The sequence below is a fragment of the Hemitrygon akajei genome, chromosome 5 (genome assembly GCF_048418815.1).
Source record: "Hemitrygon akajei chromosome 5, sHemAka1.3, whole genome shotgun sequence".
NCBI classification, from domain to species: domain Eukaryota; kingdom Metazoa; phylum Chordata; class Chondrichthyes; order Myliobatiformes; family Dasyatidae; genus Hemitrygon; species Hemitrygon akajei.
Window position 1 is genome coordinate 159,910,218 of NC_133128.1, and position 23,705 is coordinate 159,933,922.

The 23,705-nt window shown below is 40.7% G+C and overlaps 1 protein-coding gene across 1 annotated transcript in view; it reads left to right on the top strand.

Annotated features, from left to right (window-relative positions):
- The first annotated feature begins 564 nt into the window (after nt 1–564).
- The window catches only part of LOC140728382 (uncharacterized), a 257,199-nt gene continuing 234,058 nt past the window's right edge, over nt 565–23,705 (top strand). Inside the window, exon 1 of the mRNA XM_073047008.1 lies at nt 565–795. Within this exon, the coding sequence (XP_072903109.1) occupies nt 699–795 (97 nt within the window). The 5' untranslated portion in view covers nt 565–698. The remainder of the gene's footprint in view (nt 796–23,705) is intronic.

Here is a 23,705-nt window from a genome sequence, read left to right on the forward strand (position 1 = left end):
GTGTAGGCCTGGTCAAGAATTTATTTTTCTAAACAATACCATACTGTAAAGAAAGTTGTTGACTGAAGATTGTACTATGCCATACTCTTATTTACATTTTCTTTTATGGAAGATCTTGCAAATCACATTCTCCAGATTTTTGACAAAGAGTGTAAATTACCCCCAACTTGAGCCAGGTACTCCATTCTCCACTACACTCCCTTTCTCTCCATGCACTCATGGAAGTTATTTTCTTTGAGATTCTCAGTTCCTTACTCAGTAAACAAAAGACAATGATTTTATAATGCTTTTACTATAATCACTACTTGGAGGTCTGTGTATTCTTTCTTGAATAATTATAAATGCTCCTTGAAACACACTTCACTGGGAAATATATGTATTAGATTTTCAAAACTACACTTTCAGTATAATTAGCATCTGCTACCCTTTTTAACAATGTGGGTGTGTCATTTAGTAAACTGGTATCAATCAACTTGAAGTCTGAACATTAGAGGGCCAATCTGAGGCTCTCATTTCAGGGAAGAGGCAGGAAAAGGAGAGTTGCCAAGAGTTATCCCATTTAAATCTTTCCCAGTTGAAGGAACATTGCAGTGTTTCAGCTGGGCCTGGTGCTAAAGGGAAGAGGAACAAATTGATTTGATGTTAGTTTGCTGATACTCCACCACAGATCTGCAGACTTCCATGTCTGATGTTTAGACATGGGGACCCTGGTGCATTTGGGGACTTTGCTGCTCTTTGCCATAACATTCATACAATTAAGACTGGTAAAAAATCAGGAGATTGGTTCAGATGTCGGTAAGTTATGTCCTGGCTGGTGCTTTTGTGGTTTTATTGACATGAGATTTTCCTTTTGTTCAGTATGTTATTTGAAGTAGATTGCCTGACTTGGAATCTGTTTTGATGAGAAAGTTTAGCAGATGTGTGTTGTTTTGCTAAATCATTAGATAATACAAAGCTCCATACCACTGCAAATCACATTGTTATAAAATATGAGAATCAGTAAAATAAAACCGCTTTTGGCAGCATTTTGAGATCCCTGTTCAATGCAAAGCAAGTCTTTTTCTGACAAAACAAAGTTGATCTTGCAAGGAAACGAGAGTTGTGGATCAGCGGCAAAGTCACTTGGTTAAAATCCAAGAATTTGTTTTAAGAAAAGTTCTTATCAAATCTTTACTCCGGTGAGCATCAAAAGTTCACAGCCTTCAAGGCGGGGCCCTCAGCAACTCATTGCTAATTTTTTTTTCTTGCCCTCTGTAATGCAGATGCCCCCTGAGTTGCAAAGGGACAGATTAGGAGGCAGATAGCTTGTTTGCCACGTTTTATAAATGAACATATGCATTAGCTTTTGTTTTATATTACACTGACAGCATCTGATCTAGCCCAGACGCTTATGTTTAGATCTTGAAATTCCAGCATTATGTCATCCATTACAGATTTGAGAACTAAACTACTTCTGCATAAATGTTGTACATTTTCCTCATAGTGAACAGTTAGGAGAATTATTTTAATCTTCAAAAAAAGTGAATTAGTGAACTAATTAGGATTTTGTTGTTTTCTTTGCTAACTTGGCTGTTGCAACTTAATTTTTCATGAGTTAATGCAAGTTCTTTAATGAAGTGGTTTTAATGCATTATTATGTTAATTTCTAAGAGTTGTGTCTGTGCAACATATTAACAGCAAGAATAAACAGAAGTGGTCATTGAAAAGATGGTCATATGTTTCTTGTTTGCCAATCATATCACATTAAATTTGCTGATTTATAAATGATAGCTGTGAGTAGTTATTCCAAGGGTTGTGAAGTACTAAAGCAGTTTTGAATCTGAAAGTTACAGTCTGGTGTTTGATTAACTCTTCCAAGGGTTTGTGACTGGAATATATTGTTAGCTACGCTTTTCACTTCGATCACCACGTCATTGTTTTACATATTGACTAAAAACATATCATGAGCACTTAAAGTTTGAATGCTTCCTAACAGTACAGGCAAGCCTTAAACTACTTGAAGTTCAGTTGGTATGTCCCTGAGGGAAGAGATTATACCATGATCCCAAAATCTGTTTTTTATTCTTTTTCCACAAACCAAAGTCCATGAAATAAATTGTCTGATTAATTTATTCCACTGTGTTATATAGCCGCAGGGAAATAGATTACAGATCACGTCATTGCAGAGTATGTTTGCCAAGTAAATTCCACATTAAACATGAGGTAGTTCTGAAGATTTAGCTTGATTTTAGGGGAGAAATTAATAATCCAAGGTTTTAAAAATGTCAAATATCACAGAATGGGGGGGGAAATAGAACTAAAGGCCTAAACTGCTGGGGTGAACAGGTCTCTGTTTTCAAAATCAGTTCTTCACATCAGATTCATTTAACAGTGCCAAAGTGAAATACTTAAAGGTACACTTGATATTTTGGAAAGTATTTTCATTGCCCCGCTTTTTTATTTAGCAGGGTGTATGCGAAATAGTGAATTTAAACTGCTATTTTTTTTTTCTTTGCATCTTCTGGCTGATCTCTCAATGTTAGTTTCTTTGAAGGAGAGAGTCTGCAATCCTAAACTGTTCAAGCGACCCTCTTGTAGACCTCAGGCGAACTAAATGCCCACCCTAGTGGATCTATTCTTGTTTCCAAGATTCATTTCTGAGCAGTTGTCTAAAATGCAGTGAGTTGATAATACTGAATGTTTTCCAGATGCGAAGGGAGAAAGCTTTCCTGATTGGTTATGATTTAACGGTATCATAAATTCACCAGATGCTCTTCAATGTCTTTGTTTTCAATGAACTGAAACTATAATAATATAAGAAACATGCTATTTATATTTATCGACCAGATTACCAAAAAGCAGATTTTCTGCAGTCGAATTTAGCTGCTGCTGGGTGTGACTTGGGAGTGGGAGAATGATCTTACAACTTCATAATTTTATGGAGCTGAATGTAGACCCCTGGTGGTTGGATTTAAGGTGTGTACTGCATAAATTTCGGACGTACATTGAGTACTCATGATGATGATGATTAGGAACCTTTGCAAACCAAGTGGTATAATTTTAAGACACCAGGCATATACATTCCATCTATTTAAGGTTATCTGTATTTTCTCCTCAAAACTGAAGTAAACTGATAACATGGGAGATTGTGCAGTATCTTTTTGTGCAACTCGAATTTAGGATTTACATTTCACTTGCTTTGCTATCTGAAGATATGATTGTTCAGTGATGATGCTTCCGTTTCTTTTTACAAAATTATGGTTTTGTAAAGCAGAATAGATAATTGGGGAAGATGAAAATGGCGTCACTCAGGAAGGAGCAGAAATTGTCATACATGTACTTTTAGAAACAAATCCAGTGTTTAATGAAAATGGGACATGACATCACTTTGACATCACTTAACACTAAATATGAATTAAAAACATGAAATCCCAGAAAGCAACACACACAAAATGCTTAAGGAACTCAGCAGTTCACGTTTTGGGATGAGACTCTTCAGGACTGGAAAGGAAGAGGGAAGATGCCAAAATAAAAAGGTGGGGTGAAGGTAAAGAGGATAGCTAGGAGGTGATGGGTAAAGCCAGGTGGGGAGGGTAAAGGGCTGGAGAGGAAGGAATCTGATAGGAGAAAGGGGAGGAGGAGGAGACCTAGGGGAGGATGATCGGCTGGAGAGAAGAGGTAAGAGACTAGAGTGGGGAATGGGACTGGGGAGGGATTTTTTTTTTAACTGGAGAGAGAAATCGATGTTCATGCCTTCAGGTTGGAGGCTACCCAGACGGAATATAAGGTGTTACTCCTCCACCCTGAGGATGGCCTCATCATGGCATCAGAGGAGGCCATGGACTGACATGTCAGAATGGGAATCCGTTTGGTCACCAGGAAGTTCTGCTGTTGGCAAATGGAGTGGAGGTGTTCAATGAAACAGTTCCCCAATTTGCGATGGGTAGAGGAGGCCCATTGGGAGCACTGGACACAATAGACAGTGCCAGCAGATTCGCAGGTGAAGTTGCATCATGTGGAAGGATTGTTTGAGGATCTGAATGGAGGTGAGGGAGGAGGAGAATGGGCAGGTGTCGCACTTATTGCACGGATATGTGCTGGCTGGTAGGTTAATGGGGAAGGACGAATGGAAAAATGATCACAGGGAGAGTGATCCTACAGAAAGTGGAGTGGGGGGAGATAAAGATACGCTGGGTGGTATGATCCCTTTGGAGAAGGCAGAAGTCGCAGAGTGATGCGTTGGATGCGGAGGTTCGTGGGATGGTACATAAGGACAAGGGGAACTCTATTGCTGTTAAGGCAGCAGGAAGATGGTGTGAGCGCAGATGTTGGGGAAGTGAAGAGATGCGGGTGAGGGCTGCATCAATGGTGAAGGGAAGGTAACACCTTTTTTTGAAGGAGGAGGGCATTCCTGATGTCCTTAAAAGAAAAACTGCATCCTGGGAACAGATGCGGTAGAAACGAAAGAACTGGGAAAAGGGAATAACATTTTTATAGGATTCAGGTTGGGAAGGGGAATAATCAAAATAACCATGGAAATCGGTAGGTCTATAAAAGATGTCAGTTGATAGCTTGCCTCCAGAGATGAAGACCAGAGAGATTGAGAAAGAGGAGGTATGTGTCAGAAATGAACCAAGTGAATTTAAGGGCAGGGAGGAAGTTGGAGGCAAAGTTAATAAAATTGACAAGCTCAGCATGCGTGCATGAAGCAGCACCCATGCAGTTGTCAGTGTAGCGGATGAAGAGCTGGGGAGCATTACTGGGCAAGGCTTGGAATGTGGACTGTTCTACAAAGTTTGTATGTTGCTGATGAAAAGGCAGGGATGGGTGGGGCCCACGTGGGTGTCCATGGCTACAGCTTAAGTCTGTAAAATGTTGGGGGAACCAAAGGAAACCTAGTTGAAGGTGAGGACCAGTTCTGCCAGAAGGAGGGTGGTGGTGTTAGAGGGGAACTGGTTACTTGTTTTATTGAGAAAGAAGCAGAAAACTTTAAGGTCTTCTTGATGGGGGATAGAATTGTATAGGGAATGGACATCTATAGAGAAAATGAGGCAGTTGAGGCCAGGGAATGAAAGCTAGAGAGGAGATTGAGAGCGTTAGAAGTGTTGCGGGAAGGGTCTGAGCCAAGGGGGATATAATGGGAGTCGAGGTATGAGGAGACTAGTTTAATGGGGCAGGAGCAGGCAAAGTCAATGGGTCTACCTGGACAGTCAAGTTTGTGGATCTTGGGGTAGGAGGTAGAAGTGGGAAATGAAATACAAGGGATTTCTGAGCTTGGTGGCAGTGGAATGGGAGTTCTTCAGAGTTGATGACGTCAGTGATGGTGGTGGAGACAGTTTACTGGTGGTTTGAGTGAGGTCCTCTTCAAGTGTTAGGTATGAGGAATGGTCTGAGAGTTGCTGTCTGGCCTTAGCATGGTAGAGGTCAGTCCACTCCATTACAACAGCACCCCCCTTGACGATGATGGTAAGATTGGGATTGGGGTGGAGAGAGTGGATGGTAATGCGTTCAGAGGGGTTAAGGTTTGAGTAGGGGAGAAGAGTGCTGAAGTTGAGTTGGTTGATACCTCGTTGGCAATTCAAGATGGGAAGATCCAGAGCAGGCAGAGAATCAGAGTGGGCCTCCATGAAGAGAAGGAGGTTTAGAGACTAGGAAAGGATCATTGGTGCAGGGTGTAGAGTTCCTTCCAAAGATGTAGGCTTGGGACATAGACAACAGGAAAAAAGCTTGGTGTTGTGACGAGCATGGAACTCAGAGTTGTGGGCAAAAAGGGACAAAGGTATGGCTCTTGCTGAGTGCAGAACATTCCGCCTGAGAAAGGGGAGTGTGAGAGGGAATGGCGAAGATAAGGCAAGGATTGGAGGGGGCGAAGAGAGTTTGTGGCGGTGCAAGAGAGGGAAGGGTTGGGGTGTTCAGGGAAGGGAAAGTGGGAGGGCAATAGAGGAGCTAAGAGGTGATGGTGGAGCCTGCGAGACAAGGGTTTGGAGGGTCTCTTGTGCTCCACCTTAAAAAAAACTATGAAGACTAAATTTAATCAGGAGGGGCTTGTCTGGAAGCATACTGGGAGAATTGCATAATGAGGTTAATGTTGGAATACTGTGAGGAATTCAGAGAAGCAGCACTGGATTTTTTCAGGACAATCAAACTTTGATCAATGCTGAACTCTTTATAGATAAAGCATTGGGCTTTGATCAAGGTACTGGCAGATGACTTTTAACTGGAATGAAAAATAAATGAGGGTGAGCAGTTTTGACTAGGTCAGATATTTGGTCCATTCAGATGTCATCTTGAGGTAGGGAAGGCTCACTTCTGAGAAGAACACAAAAACGTAAATGTGCACTTTAATAGCTGAATAAATCAAAACCATCTGGGGAACTGAATGAGGATTACTGTGATTGTATTGGCAAGTGGGTATTTTTTTTTCTTCCCGGATGCCTGACCATTTCCCTGTTTGGAAGTAAGAAAAACTGGCCTAGGGCCCTGAGCCCAGTTTCGATTAGTGGGTGGCAAGGCTACAGAGAATGTGAAGCAGTGTCATTTTTTCGCAGGCTTGCTACAGGTTTATCAGAGGTGTTTGTATGTGGGGAGGGGGGAAATGTTCTTAACTTTTTGCAGCCAAAGATTTTTATTACAGCCAAAGGTGTCTCACGAGAAGATGAATATTTATTTCAGTTTCCTGGCATAAAGCTCTTTCAGGGGCTGACTTGTGCTCAACTAACAAACCTGTTGAGGGAGAGTGGCAACTGGGGAAAAGAATCTAAGAAGTACTTTGCTATTACTGTATGTTTAGTTAAGATTCAGCGTGCAGTGAAGGTAAAAATCCTTGCGCCTTCCCTGCCCTGGATGTCTGTCATTACAAAGAACCTCCAATACTTTCCTTACTCATTTCTGTTTCTCTGTTCCTCATTTCTGCAAACATCTGTATTTGCCTGATTTCCATCCGCCAGCCTTTGACACTGGTTTGAGAAAGTGGCAAACTTGGTTTTGTTCTTAATTGACACCAGCAATTTAAGTGGCTTGAGTATTTGATCCATTTGGTTAGTTTACATTAAATATAATTCTAAAACTCCTTTGTTGCAAATTCAACTTTTATTCTACTGAGCATTTAGTTTCCTATATGATCAGCGGGGACATCTGTCCACTTATGTGTGAACTATGGTGTGCTCACTAGTCCAGCAACATCTTCAGAACAAGGAACAGATAATGCTTTTACACAGCCTTGTACCTGATAGAGCACTGCTTGTTACACGTTCTCTCCATCTCTTCTCAGCCACTATTGTGATTTCCTCTCTTCCCTCCTCCATCTGCTTATCATCCCTCCTCATCTGATCCACCTTTTGCTTGCCAGCTCTTGAACCACCTCTTTCTACTGGTTACATCCCATCTATCTTTCAGTCCAAATGAAGGGTCTCCACCCTAAATATCCACTGCCCAGAATCAGAATCAAATTTATTTTCATTGACGTACAATACGTTGTAAAATTTGTTTTGTGGTTGCAGTACAGTGCAATTCATTAAAATTAGTGTTACAATAAATCATTATCATCATTATGTGTCATGTTGTATGATGTAGGCGATTATGATTGGATGACCATGATTGTTGGCACATTTTTCTATAGAAGTGGTTTGTCATTGCTGCCTTCTGGGCAGTGTCTTTCTCAGTACTCTTTAGATATTGTCTGCCTCGCGTCGGTGGTCACGTAACCAATTCTTGTCCAGGCACCAGCCGCTCATACGACTATCCACCACCTGTTGCCATGGTTTCACATGCACCTTGCCTAAGGGAGACCTGAAGGGTAGTGGAGGGAAGGAGTGCCTTCTACCTCCTTTGGTAGAGGCATATTGCTACCCTTACAATAAGTAAATACTGCAAAAGATGAATAGTGGGGTTGTGCTCATGGACCATTTAGAAAACTGATGGTGGAGAGAAAGAAGCTGTTCTTAAAAGGTTGAGAGAGGGTCTTTAAGCTCCTTTCCAGTATTAGCAATGAGAAGAGGGCATTTCCAGATGGAGAGTGTCCTTAATGATGGATGCTACCCTCTTGAGGTATCTCCTTTTGAAGACGCCCTCAATGGTGGGGAGGATTGGGCCTCTCGAGCCTATTTCCTTCCATGGATACCACCTGATCTTGAGGAGTTTGTATTTTGCTTCAGATTTTAGCATTACTGTTTCTTTTGTCTCTGGTTTGTTCCAATTTCCACTTTCCAGGTTGCAATGAATATCTAATTATTCAATTCAACCTACTTTCAATCCTGTCAAACAATTGACACAGAAATTGGAACGAGTAAGAAAATCATTTTTTTTTCATATTATGATACAGATTATTGTTTTTGCAAAAAGCAAATAAATACTTGTTTGCAAGGCATTTCTTTGAGGGCTGAAGGACGTGAATAGATTTTAAATATATTTATGATTCTGTTAGAACAACAGACAAAGGAGTTCTGTAAATGGTCCTTGTTTGTTTGCTGCTGATATTAGGAAAAGTGAATAGCAGTTTACAGTTGGGAGGAAAAGGGCAAGATTTCTCTGTAGGCCACTCAGCCCATCAAGTCTGTTCTGCCATTCCATCATGGCTAATCCGAGATCCCACTCAACCCCATAACACTGCCTTCTCACCAAAGGAACTATCAGGGAACTATCAACTTCCACCTTAAATGCGCCTGGCCTCCATCACGGTCTATAGCAAAGCATTCCACGGATTCCCTACTCTCTGGCTAAAAAAAAAATTATTTCCTCTGTTGTAAAAGATTTGCCCCTCAAATCAGAAAGGCAGCGTCCATTGTTAAAGACCTCCAGCACCCAGGGCATGCCCTTTCCTCACTGTTACCATCAGGTAGGAGGTACAGAAGCCTGAAGGCACACACTCAGTGATTCAGGAACAGCTTCTTCTCCTCTGCCATCTGATTCCTAAATGGACATTGAAGCTTTGGACGCTACCTCACCTTTAATATACAGTATTTTTGTTTTTGCACATTTTAAAAAATCTGTTCAATATACGTAATTGATTTGCTTGTTCATTTATATGTTTTATTTTATTTATTTTTCTCTCTCTGCTAGATTATGTATTGTATTGAGCTGCTGCTGCTAAATTAACAAATTTCATGTCACATGCTGGTGATAATAAACCTGATTCTGAAATTTGAGGCTGTGTCCTCTAGTTCTGGATACCCTGCCATAGGAAACATCTTCTCCACATCCACCCTATCTCGTCCTTTCAACATTCAGTAGGTTTCAATGAGATCGCCCCACATTCTTCTAATATGCAATGAGTATAGGTCACAGCTGCCAACTGCTCCTCATATGTTAACCCCTTCCTTCCCAGAATCATCCTTGTGAACCTTTGCTGGGTTCTCTCCCAGCACATCCTGGGAGAAACACATCCTTTCTGAGATATGCGGGCTAACACTGCAGTCAGTACTCCAAGTGTGGCCAGACCAGTGTCTTATAAAGCCTCAGTATTATCTCCTTGCTTTTATATTCTATTCCCCTTGAAATAAATATCAACATTGCATTTGCCTTTATCACAGTTTCAACCTGCAAATTAATCTTCTGGGTATCTTCCACGAGGACTGTTAAGTTCCTTTCCACCTTTGTTTGTATTTCCTCTCCATTTAGATAAGTCTGCGCTATTATTCATTTTGCAAAAATGCATTATCATATTTTCCAACACTATTCCAACTGCCATTTTTTTGTCCATTCTTCCAATTTGTCTAAGTCCTGCTGCAAATGCATTGCTTCCTCAGCACTACCTACCCCTCCATCTACCTTTGTATCATCTGCGAACTTTGTCATAAGCCATCAATTCCATTATCCAAATCATTGACAAACAATGTGAAAAGTAACAGTCCCAATATTGACTCCTGAGGAACACCACTAGTCACTGGCAGCCAACCAAAAAAAGGCCCCCTTATTCTCAGTCACTGCGTCCTGCCTGTCAGCCTATTCCTCTATCCAAGACAATATCTTTCCTGTAACACCATATGATTTTATTTTGTTAAGCAGCCTCATGTGTGACATCTTATCAAATGCCTTCTGAAAATCCAAGTAAATGACATCCACTGCCTCTCCTTTGTCCACCCTGCTTGTTACTTCCTCAAAGAACTCTTAACAGATGTGTCAGGGAAAATTTCACTTTACATAATCCATGCTGACTTTGACTGACTTTATCATTAGTCTCCAAGTACCTTGTCCTTAATAATGGATTCCAACACTTTCCAAACCACTTAGGGTAAGCAAGCTGGCCTATAATTTCCTTTCTTTTGCTTTCCTCCCTTAAAGACTGGAGTGACACTTGCAATCTTCCAGTCCTCCTGGACCATGCCAGAATCAAATGATTCTTGAAAGATCCTGACCAGTGCATCCGTTATCTGTTCAGCAAACTCTCTCAGGACTATCTCATAGTTCATCTCGTCCAGGTGACTTATTCACCTTAAGAACTTTAAGTTTACCTAGCACTTTTTCCCTTTGTAATAGCAATGACACTCACTCCTGCTCCCTGACACTCACGGACCTCTGGCACACTGCTAGTGTCTTCTGTAGTGAAGACTGATGCAAAATACTCATTCATTTCATCTGCCATTTCTTTGTTCCCCATTACTAGATCACCAGCATCATTTTCCAGTGGTCCAATATCAACTACCTCCTCCCTTTACTCTTTTATATAACTAAAAAATGTTTTAGTATCCTGCTTCATATCATTAGCTAGTTTCCTCTCATATTTCATCTTTTCCCTTCTTGTAGCTGTTTTAGTTGCCTTTTGTTTGATTTTAAGGGCTTCCCAATCATCCAACTTCTCATCACTTTTGCGACCTGAGATGCCTTTTCCTTGGCTTTTATGCAGACCTTAACTTCCTTTGTTAGCCACGGTTGTCCACCCCTGCTATTTGAGAACCTTTACTTCTGTGGGACATATCCACCCTGTGCCTCGTGAACTCTTCCCAGAGACTTCTGCTCTGCTATCACCCCCACCAGTACCCTCCTCCAATTCACCTGGGCAGGCTCCTTGCTCATGCCTCTGTAATTCCCTTTATTCCAGTGTGATACTGATATATGTGACTTGTGCTTCTCTCTCTCAAATTGCAGTATAAATTCAATCATATTATGATCACTGCCTTCGAAGAGTTCCTTTATGTTGATCTCTCTAATTAGATCTGGGTTATTACACAATGCCCAATCTAAGATGGACTTTCCCCAAGTAGGCCCGAACATAAGCTGCACTTAAAAAGCTATCTCATAGGCATTTAACAATTCCCTTTCTTGTGATCTGACACCAACCTGATTTTTCCCAATCCCCTTACATATTGAAGTTCCCTCATTACAATTGTGACATTACCCTTAATACATGCCTTTTCCAGCTCCTTTTGCAATCTCAACCCCACATCTTGGCTGCTATTTGGAGGCCTATATATGATTCCTATAATGTTCTTTTACCCTTGCAGTTTCTTAATTCCCACAAAGATACAACATTCTCTGACCCTGTGTCACCTCTTTTTAAAGATGTAATTCCATCACTTGCCAACAGAGCCACACCACCACCTATGCCTTCCTGCCTGTCCTTTCAATACAAAGTATATCCTTTGATGTTATGCTCCCAACTATGGCCCTCTTCAAGCCACGACTCAGTGATGCCTACCACGTCATACTGACCAATCTCTAATGGTGCCACGAGTTTGACTACCTTATTCCAAGTGCTACACATATTTAAATACAGCACCTACAGTCCTGCGTTCTTCGCCCTTTTTGAATTTTGCCTCTGTGGTACAATTTAATTCTGCTCTGTCTGCATTTGTACCCAATCATTAGCTTGTACTTCCTTACATTCATGTTACACCCATCATCTACTTGTAAACCTGCTGGCCCAACCTCCCTAAAATCTGCAATATTTCACTGTTGTCATCACCAGGATTGTGTAACTGTTAACATTTGACAAACTGAACAGTTTCCTACAATCTTATTTGCATGCTAAACTGCATGAGATCCAATTTGCCTTAAACTCTGCAGACACACATTCCAGTGATAACTATGAGCATGTTGGAACAGAATGGGCAAAAGGCACGGCTGGTTTCACACGATTTATCAGTCAATATTATTAGAGGCTGGAAATGCTGGGTGGTGTAAGGGAGTAGGGAGAAATTTGCTAAATCGGTTATTTAGAAATTGAGGGCTGTAAGTAATCTAGTAAGTAAAGTGCTTCCTATGGAAATGAATAACTCAATGTTTCTCTGCTACTTCTGGCATCTTAGCAGGACCCTGCCACCAAACACATCTTTACCTACCCCTGCTCTCCGTTTCCTGCAGGGATTGCACCCTCTGACTCTCTTGTCTATTCATCCCTCCGCACTAATCTCTCTCCTTGTACTACACCTGCAAGTGGAAGAGGTGCTACACCTGGCCACTCGCCTTCTCCCTCACCTCCATTCAAGGCCCCAAACAGTCCTTCCAGAAGAGGTAATGCTTTACCTAGGAATCTGTTGGAATTGTCTCCTGTATCCAATGTGGCCTCGACCTGAGGTAGACCTGAATTCCAGTTTGTTTTTTTTTTTGCCCCTCTCCCTTTCACCTTAATTCTCCACTTTCTGCTCTTATTGCTTCTCTTCACCTGCCTATAACCTTCCCCGGTGCCCCTCTTCCTTTCTTTTCTTCCATGGTTGACTCCTTCCCTATCAGATTCCTTCTTCAGCCCTTTGCCTTTTCCACCTACCACCTCTCAGCTTCTTTCTTCATTGCCCCCCTCCACCCTCTTGGTTTCACCTATCACCAAGCCTGCCCTCCTTCCCCCCCCCCCACCACCTTATTCTGGCATCTTTGCCCTTCCTTTCCAGTCCTGATGGCCCAAAGCTTTGACTTTTTTTTTCATATCTTTAGACACTACCTGACCTGCTGAGTTCCTCCAGCATTTGTATGTGTAACTCTGGATTTCCAGCATCTGCATAATCTCTTGTGTTTAAAAAAAGTGCTTTAAACAGTGTGTGAAAGAAAAATCTCAATACTCGTGGTAGCTATGTTTTTTTTTAAAAGATGTGGTCCAAACAGACCTGCAAGTCCATTGCACACCATCCGGTTGACTGAAATATCAGCACCTGCATTCCTTTTGCTCCGCCATGTACATATGAGAACACCACTCACTATATTACAAGCTGCTCCGATGACAGATTGGATAGTGATTCACACATTCTCTCCCATGCTCTCTCTTAAACTCTTTCCTTTACTCGCTCTCCCCTCTTCTCTCCTTTCTTTTTATCCCTTTATTTCTGTCCCCCTCCCTCTCAACAAGTTAGCTGGTTTAGTCTGTCCCAGATTTTGACAGAAGTAACATCTACATATTTAACTGAGCTAATGGTGTTGGTGTGTAATATTATACAATGCTCCTCTGAATTCCACTGCAGGTTTGAACATAAACCAGAGGCTTTCTATATTGAAGAGCTGGATAGGAGAAGGAGATCTGATTATTTTCTGTCTGTTCTTTAAATTCTGCAAAAAATGTGGCAGGTGTTAAGATGAAAAAAGGGGACAAAATTATGCTGGTGAAATTTATCATCAGGTCCTGATGAAGGCTCTTGATGAGTAACATACTGTTTATTTACCTCTATAGAGACCTCCTGAATGGCTGAGTTCCTCCTGCATTTTGAATGGTGGAATTAGAATCGGGTTTATTATCAATGACATGTTGTGAAATTACTTTTTTTCTGTGGCAGCAGTGAAGTGCAATACATAAAGAAAAGTCACTGAGTTACAAAAGATAAATTGTGCAAAAGAGGAATAACAGAATATGAGATCATGGACAATTCTGAAATCTGATGGTGGAAAGCAAGAAGCTGTTCCTAAAATATTAAGTGTAGGTCATCCTGTACCACCTCCCCGGTGTTGGTAATGAGAAGAGGACATGTCCTAGATGGTGTGAGTTCTAAATGATGGTTATAGCCTTTTTTTTTTTTTGAGGCACCAGCTCTTGAAGATGCTTTCAACGGTGGGGAAGATGGTGCCTGCGATGAAGCTGGCTGAGACCACATCCACTGCAGCCTCTATTGATCCTGCATAATGGATCTTCCATTCCAGGTGTTGATGCAACCAGTTAGAATTCTCCCCACCATATGTCTGTGCTTTTTAAAAAAAACAGACAAACGAGTCTATGGAAACGTCAAATATTCTCAAATAAATAACGAAGTGGAGCTATTGGGATAGTTTCATCATGATTTCATCAATGTGCTGGGCTCACGATTGATAGGTTGATGCCCACCCTTTACATAAGACAGGAACAAAATCAGGCCATTTCTGCCCACCGAGCCTGTTCCACCATTCCACATTGCTGATTTATTATTCCTGTCAACGCCATTCTTCTGCCTTCTCTCTGTAATCCTTGATGTCCTTACTAATCACTTTACACTGCACGCTGTCGGAGCAGTGCTGCCAGGATAATCAAGGACATGACCCACCCAGCCAACACACTTTTTGTCCCTCGTCCCTCTGGGAGAAGGTTCAGGAGCTTGAAGATTCATACGGCCAGATTTGGGAACAGCTTCTTTCCAACTGTGATAAGACTGCTGAACGGATCCTGACCCGGATCTGGGCCGTACCTTCCAAATATCCAGACCTGACTTGCACTCCCTTACTTTCCCTTTTCTATTTTCTAATTATGATTTATAATATAAATTTTTATTTTATTTACTTCGATTTGTACTTCAGGGAGCGCAAAGCGCAGAATCAAATATCGCTGTGATGATTGTACGCTCTAGTATCAATTGTTTGGTGACAATAAAGTAATCAATAACATTTTAAATTCCACTCTAAGTATACCCAATGACTTGGCCTCCACAACAGTCTATGGAAATAAATTCCATAGATTCACCACTCTCTGGCTAAAGAATTTCTTCCTTATCTCTGCTGTAAAGCAACTTCCCTTATTCTGAAGTTGTGCCCTCTGATCCTAGACTTCACTGACTATCAATATTTGATAGCTTTCAAAAAGATCACCCCTCATTCTTTTTTAAACTGCAGCTGGTACAGGCTCAAGAGACATCAAAAGCTTCTCGCATGTTAACCCCTTCATTCCCACAAACTTCCAATTCCAGGACATCTCTTCTTAAATAAGGGGCCCAAAACTGTTCACAAAACTCCAAGTGCAGCCTGAACAATGCCTTATAAAGCCTAAGTACTGTATAACATCCTTGCTTTTGTATTCTAGTCCTCTTGAAGTGAATGATTCTTCTACAAAGGTACATGACCAGACACTTCCCAATACTATATTCTCTCTGCTACCTTTTTTTCCATTTTCCCAATCTGTCCAAGTCCTTCTGCAGACTCCATGCTTCCCCAATACCACATGCCGCTTTATCTATCTATCTATCTATCTATCTACCTTCATGTCATCCACAAAGCCATCCATTCTGAATCTAAATCATTGGCATAAAGCATAAATAGAAGTGGTCCCAACACCGGCCCCTGCAGAACACTAGTCATTGGTTGCCAAACCGAAAAGGCTCCCTTTATTCAAGCTCTTCATCTCCTGTCAGTCAGCCAATGCATGCTGGTACCTTTCCAGTAATACTATGGGCTCTTATCTTGTTTAGCTGCCTCGTGCATGGCAACTTGTCAAAGGCTTTCTGAAAACCGAAGTAAACAACATTTACAGACTCTCCTTTGTCTATCCTACCTGTTATTTCCTCAAGGAATTCCAACAGATTTGTCAGGCAAGATTTCACCTTAAGGTAACCATGCTACCTTGGCTCTATTTCATCATATGCCTCCAAGTACCCACTACTTGCCAACACTAACTCCTCAAATGAGGACTGGTGTATGTTCCCCTGACTTCCCCTTCCTAAAGTTTATAATCGCTCTTTTGGTTTTATTAATGTTGAGTGTGAGGTTGTTTTGACACCATTCAACCAGACAATCCATCTTTCTCCTGAACACGTCCTTCTCGGTATCTGTGCTTCTGCCAACAATGGTGATTGGCACATGTATAGATGGCATTTGAGCTATGCCCAGCCACACAGGCGTGGATGTAGAGAGAGAGAGAGAGAGAGAGTAGAGCATCAGGCGAAGCACGCATCCCTGAGCTGTTCTTGTGTTGATTGTAAGTGAGGAGGGATTACCAATCAGCATTGATGGTGGTCTCTCGATAGGGAAGCAGGGGATCCTGTTGCAGAGGGAGGTCCAGAGGTCCAGGTTTTGAAGCTTGTTTATTAGTAATGAGTGGATGATGGGTTGTATTTGATTACACACCAACCTGATGTATCTTTTGCTGTTTAGGTGTTCCGAAGCAGAGGGGAAACCCAGTGAGATCGAGTCCACCATAGAGCTACTGTGACTGTAGGCAAACTGCAGTGGTTCCAGGTCCTTGCTCAGGGAGGAGCTGATTCTAGTCAGGACCAATCTCTCAAAGCATTAATTCTCTAAACAAGGGCATACATTTTCACATGGTTAAACCAGTCTGTCATTCAGTATCATAATTCCAATCTAGAATCTCCCAATCACACTTGTGTTTTTATCAAACAAATCAGCAATTGATGTTGGGGAAAAAGATGAATTTTAGGGTTTTTCAATTCATTGAGTCATGCAAGTTTATTTTGGAACACACACAAAGTGCTGGAGGGACTCAGCAGGTCAGGTAGCATCTACGGAAAACAGTAAACAATCAATGTTTCGTGCTGAGACCCATCATCAGGACTGATGACCATCAGCAGTCTAGGTTATTTAGAGATGATTTTCCTCAGATCATTATGCTTCCACGTGCTTTCTCACATGAGCTTTCAAACCCTTCATGTCATTGTGAATTAAAGGAGCTTTCATTCTGTTGGAGAGTGGCTCATGTACTGCTGCAGGTTCCAGTTTATGCACTTGGGATGCTGAGAGATGCCTTAATTCATGTATCTACTGGTGCTCTAGTTTCTCTGACTTCCTTTCAGAACTGAAGACAGGATACTGACTGATTCTTGGAAACTAACATTGTTTGCTACACTGGCAATTTTTGCTTTTATTAATTATCAGGAACCAGCTATCATTAGCAAGACCAAAATTTATCAGTCCTCCCTGATTGTCCTAGATGAGGTGCTGGCATGTGGTTTTCAAAATTCAGGAGTCCTACTGCTTTCCTTATGGCTGATGCATAAGATAGGCCACCAATGAAGAACGCCCTTTCAAACTCTAGAAGGCATGTCTTTTGACATTCCCCAGATTGTTCATTTGGAGAAGCATCACGCTGAGGCCTATAACCATGCTCATCAGTGGATCAGGAACACTGAAGAGAAAATTTTGATGCCTACCAATTCTGAGTGTAACATATTCACCTACAGCTCCATTATTCCCTGTTGTCCTATCAGCAGTCGTTTCTTTTTTTGTTTTGTGGAGCAACAGACCATCTAGAATATGCTTCCTTGTGCAGTAATAAATCCCTCCTGGAATAAGACTGTAATGCCACCTCTTTTGCATCTCGTCCTGTCACATCTAAAGATTCTATATCAAAGAATCTTGTCATCTCATTTACCTTGCTCTGCTCTGCATTGTTGATATACCTTTTCTGAAATTTGACACTATCGTCCTCTAAGCATTGGTCTTAGATGGGGTTCTGTTAGTATTTTCAATTTTCTGCTAGCATTCCTGAGATCATAGGCATCCAATGCCTTTTTCTGCCTGGATAGCAGAGCAGGACGGAAGCAATGATAACTCTTCATCCTGTCCAATAATAAGCATCCAGCAGAATAGTGTTGTGGACAAATGTATCCTGGCTGCCAATCTTATTGAGTGCCCTCTCTTCTCCCTCGTTTTTCCTTCCCTGAGCTGGTAAAGTCGGGTTTATGGACAGTGTCGGAGACACAGCCTCTGGGCTTTAAGGCAGCCACAGCAAGACTGTGATCCGCTGACAGCGGAAGTACCAAGCATGTGGTTTCTTTAGGAGATGTTTGGAAGTCTAGGCTAGACTTGGAGGTTGGCAGCTGGAAGATAGAGGGGGAATATAGGGGAGGTGGTTCTAAGAGGAAAGGGAGGGTGTAGCATGGTGTTGGGGGAGGGGCAGCGAGATGGAAAAGACATTGGCAAATAGTGGAACAACGGGGGAAAGGGAGGGATGTGTTGTGTAGAAAGTGGGTGGAAATGTGTGGGAGATGACGGGGTACAAGACAGAGGGGAAATGATGGAATGAATTGAGAGAATACACATGAGTATTGTAAGAGCTTAGTGAAGAACGCCGAAGGAGAAGCGAATTTGGGATGGGGAGGATCCAGCATGGGTGGTTTTGAAGGGGGTACAAGGAGAAAGCAGCAGGCAAGGGCATCTGTGTGTGAGCCTTTCAAATGATAGGAATTTCTGGTTGTCCAAGAGTACTGTTATGTGTTCAACATGGAAGATGAGATGCTGTTCCACTGGCAAACTCTGTCTGCAGTGTGTGTGGCACTTACAAAATGCACAGCAGGTACTTGTTGAAGTGACTCAAAAGTCATATGCACAAGGGCACGTGTGCATAGGTGCAATGAGAACCTTATTTGTAGCAGCATCACTGGCACGTAGCGTCATATAGGCAGCACTCACAAATAAAAAATAAATTGTGTTTAACAGCACTACAGCTCACTACCACTTTCTCACAGGCAATCAGGGATGCTGGTTTTCTGAATTTCTTCTATATGTATTTCTCTTTATTTTTACATCGGATTCTGACTTCATAGTCCACTATTCAGATGATAAGCAGATCAGATTTTCTGTGCAAAAGGCCACAAAATCAGTGTCTTGGTGTAAATGTAATGAAAGGTTGCCAATGCTTATTTGACACTAAAGTGCAAAATTTGGCCTGTGGTTTGTAAAATCAATTTAAATCTCTTCAGGGATTGAACATCAAGAAGACTGAAGGTAAAGTCAATATAATTTACAGTAAGTCAACGAACAGAAGTTGAAGCAAAATTATAATGAAGATTGAAAAATGTGTTCCACCAATGAAACATTGTCCCAGTGAGAGAATTTTCCTGTTTTTTCTATTCATTTAAATGAATAACATACCTTTTCTAGTCTGACATATTCTCTCTGGAGCTTGGAAAGGAAAGAAATAGTAATTTTCATTCCGGATTATGCTGAAGGGTTTTGGGTTGCCTGCAGTGCAGGCGTCCTTTCACCTCTGATTAAATCACTTCTTATTTGACAGAATAATGTGTATTTTGGATTTGATGTTACATTGACGTCATCTCTACTGGACTCTAGCCAGGTTCTAGGGATATTCTACCCTGTCAGCAATACTGTCAGGGTTGTCTAAACAGTCTGCAGTGCATGAATTGTCTGGTCAACGTGGGTTCATAAAGATGAATGTTACTTGAACTGAAAGGTTATTTAAAAATATTCTGGAATTTAATCTTTCATTTTTTTTATCCCTACATTTATCTCATCTGTTACTACTTTAATTTTGAGAAATAGACATCCAAAAATACATTGTGAACCAAACATGCTAAAACTGGGTGGTGGGTGGGGGGGGGGGGGGGATCCTTGGGTGGAATGATCATGAGTGATCTTTTGGGGAAAACTGAGAATTTCATTTTAGTTTTATGGCACTTTAAATACATAAGCCTCAAGGGTATTTATGGGAACAAATCTAGTCAGCATTTGCAAAGGCCTATAATTTCCAGATGGTAAAATGTTCTCATTCTCCAGCCACAAAGTTTATTAAGATACATTTTGGCAATGGGAAAGAGGAGAAATAAAATGTTGTTGCATCGTGGCCCAAGAAACAGAAAGGAACATGGGGAGTGGAGACATATGGAAGATAAATGCCAGCCAATAAATTGGAGTCAGAAATTCCTAACAGATTTAGATTTGATTTTTGCTTTTGGAACATGTTTTACAGTGTTATGTTCTGTAAAACAGAAAGAAAGCAGATTGTGGGTGTGCATGATGAATGCTTGACTCTAATATGCCTTTAGTTAAAAATTGTAGCCGCACCTATTGTTCTGGATTGTGCCTGAGAAAAATTACATGGTCACGGAAGCTCTTGTGAACATCAGGTCACTATGCTGCCTTTTAAGGTAACATCAAAGTGCATGAAGATAATTAAATGGCTAGTCCTAGAAAATGTAACCAGATTGGTATCTGTTGAGATTCCCCATAGGTCTATCAACTCTATGCCTGTAAATGGGCACCTGATAGAGGTTTGGTAGTTTCGATTGCTGGATACTGGGTCTCCGAGCGTAACTTCTGCAGAGTTCCCAGCTCTCAAGATGGTAGATCCATTTCTTGCACCAGGTAAACGTGTGACAAGTACCATGAACCCTTCAAAATGAGTAGGAGAAAGAAAACTCAGCATTTTATTTAACTTAATGTAGCTAGGTTAAATATTTTAATTGCCTTGTGTGTCTGCAATCATTCTGGAAGCCCTGGGTTGCACCCAGTTACACTGAGCTTGGGACTCGGACACCTAGGGTGTCAGAACAGGTCACCTCTTGGCAGCGGAAGATCTGTCCCAGTATTGTTGCCGGAAGGAAGGTCGTATTTGTAAACCTTACTGATTTTTTTTTTGTGAATAGTTACAAAGGCTTCATGAGGAAAATGTAACAGCTGATATATTTTTATTTTCATGAGGTTATGGTTGAGGTACTGGCCATTGTAAGTAAGTATCATTGTAAGTATGTCTATCTTAAGTAAGAGATAGGGTTTTTTTAAAAGCAAACTGACTGTAAAACAAAAAGCACAATATGGATTAAAGGTAGTTACTCGGACATGACGAGAAGCAGAGTTCCACAACAATTGGTGACATATCTACAGTTGGTCGCTATTTCCACAAACATTAGTAAGTAGAATTTTAATGAGCACACAATACTAAATTGGGTGGCATAATTAATAACAATAACACATGGAAGTTCATTATTAAAACTATAGAAAGGCATATTATTGTTAAACCTCAATCTGAGGCAGTACACTTTTGATATAAGGATGAAAGTATTTAAAGAGTTTGGATGCATAACTCAATAAAAATAGTCATATAAGCCCATTAAACTACAGACAATGGGTGTTATTTTTCTGAGGAATGGAATTTTTTTTTAAAATGAGAAGATATAACACTTTCATTGGATTTTGAACAATGGCTAGACTATTCTTAAGAGTATTGGAATATACACTTCTAGGTTCTATGGTGAAATAGGGATATGGAAAATTGAGAGCAGCTGTTTAATGTGGCTTCTAGATGATAAAAGATCCTGCCTTTAAGGAAATAGTTGTACAGTTTTAGAGATTTAAGGAAATAGTTGTACAGTTTTAGGTATTTATGGCACTGAAAGAGACCATTTGATTTATCTTATGCTGCTGGGTAAAGAGTTGTTGAGTCTATTTCCACTTCCCATAGCTCTGCAGGTCATAGCACATCAGTTCATTTGCCTATCCACACACTTATTAAATCTGATGGGTGATGTTGCTTCCTCCAGCGTTTTTTTTTGGAGGAATTATGAGTGAAATAATTATCCACCAACTCTTTGTTCTTTTTTCTATGAATTATATTTTATATTTTCTCCCAGTTATTGTCTCACAGTTAAGAGGATCAGCAAATTCTATTTAGACTTTGCCTCTAATGAATTTATTTTCCTTCAGCTTGCACTGTTCTGAAGAAAACAACTCTAGCCTATCCAATCCTTTCTCTGGTCTTGGGACATCCCCATGTCTTTGCAGCCTTTGTAATATTGCTATGTTTTTTTCCATGATTTGGTCATCAGAACTATGTGGAGTAATCTAACTGCAGCTTAATGTATGTTCTGTGTAGTTACTTCCCTTCTATCCCTTCTGTTCATTGACCTTTAATTCAAAGACATTTAATTGTCTTAACTATTTTATTACTCTGACCTGTTACCTTCAAGAATATGCAGGCATGAACTCATTTGTATCTGTATTTTTGTCTTTTGCTTTTCTATAATTTCTGCTTTTACTGTGTATTTTCTTGCCTTGTTTTAGTTTCCCAAGTCCACACCCTTGGTGCCACACGATTTACTGATTAGATATTTGCACTAATAAGCAGGTATACCTAATAAAGTAGCTACTGAGTATCCTTTCAATTTATTGAAGATGCCCATGCCTATAATCTTAGAATTTGGACTTTATCAGTTCCACAACTACTATGGGAGCATTGATAACAGATCCTCAAATCATGATTTAGGCCTGTGATTCTGTAGACACCTCTGCAGATGGTATTGCATGGTCAATAGCATGATGAGAATACATTAACTCAGCAACCACATCATGTGTGGATGCTAAAAACTCCACTGGCATGAAATACTTACAGAGATTTGGTGTATTTATATACAAATGCCTGTATTTGATTCTCCAGCAGCTGTTCCTTATTTGAAAACTTACCAATCATTCTTAAATAAAGGCTGCTACTGCACAATGATAATTAAATAAATAACTGAAAAGTTCAAAGTTAAATTATTTTTAATACAAAGATTCAAAGTACAATTATTATCAAAGCATACATGCAGTATACAACCCTGAGATTTATCTTCCCCATGAAACAAATAAAACCATGTAACTCATTCAAAGAAACACTCCCTGATATGTGAGCCAAAAAAAGGCAAATTGTGCTAATGGCAACACACAAGCTAGTGAAAAACGGAAGAGTCCAAGCATGTTCAGTTCAGTGTTCATTACTTGCAGGCTGCCCTGGTTCAAAATTGCCCAAAATAGCAACAAAAGAAGAAATGAACAGAGACCAGAAACACATCATAACATGAGCTAGAGCTCAATCCACAAAACACATTGATTAAACCTTGCCCAAGAACCAGACTTCATCTTCTTCTGGAAATTTCGCTGAATTTTATGCCATTTTAGATAAGTTTTCCTTCCTCTCATGCTGACTAACTCTGATTTATTGATTCTGTTGCAAAACTGTATATTCTGACCTTTTACAAGAACAAGTATTTTCTTTTGTACTTTGCAGAATTCAGTCCTTCGCTTGAAAATGTAGAAAGTGTGGACTATCTTGTGCCATGTCAGGAGAAAGGAACAGCTGAGTACAGCTGTTTGCAGTTAAGTAGAAAGTCAAGGTGGAATCTATTATTTCAGATTCTGCATAGAAAAGATCAGACCAAAATGTTTTATTTCCCTAGTAGGCCTTTCACTTTTTATAAGAGTATTATATTGTATCACCAATAAACTTTGAAACCAAATATAATCATAATAATTGCAAAATATGTAGGGGAAAAATGGCCAAACCTTTTCAATAAAATAATTGCTCACTGTAGATTCCTGTTGATTGATCATTATTTTGTTCACTTTTGAAGTTTTTTAAATCAGAGGCCTGCAATTAAGTTTATTGGTAATATTTAGTTTTTAAAAGGTGTAAAATCTAAAGACTATTGTGGAATCGACCTGATCCAGACATGCCGTGTCACGAGTTTCTACAGGTGCTAGAAATCCAGAGCAACACAAAATGCCGGAGGAACTCTATAGGTGAGGCAGCATCAGTGGAAATCAATAAACAGCTGACTTTTCATTACGACTGAAAACGTGACCTTTCATCGGGACTGGAAAGGAAGGGGGAAGGTGCCAGAATAAGAAGGTAGGAGGAAGGGAAGTAGGACAAGGTAAACAGTGATTGTTGAAGCCAGGTGGGTGGGGGAGGAGGATGAAGTTGAAGTTTGCAACTGAATGTGTGGTGAAGGACTGGAGAAGGAGGAGTCTGATAAAGGACTGTGGACCATGGGAGAAAGTGAAGGAGGAGGGGCACGAGTGGAGGTGAAGGTAGGTGAGGAGAAGAGGTAGGAGGCCAGATT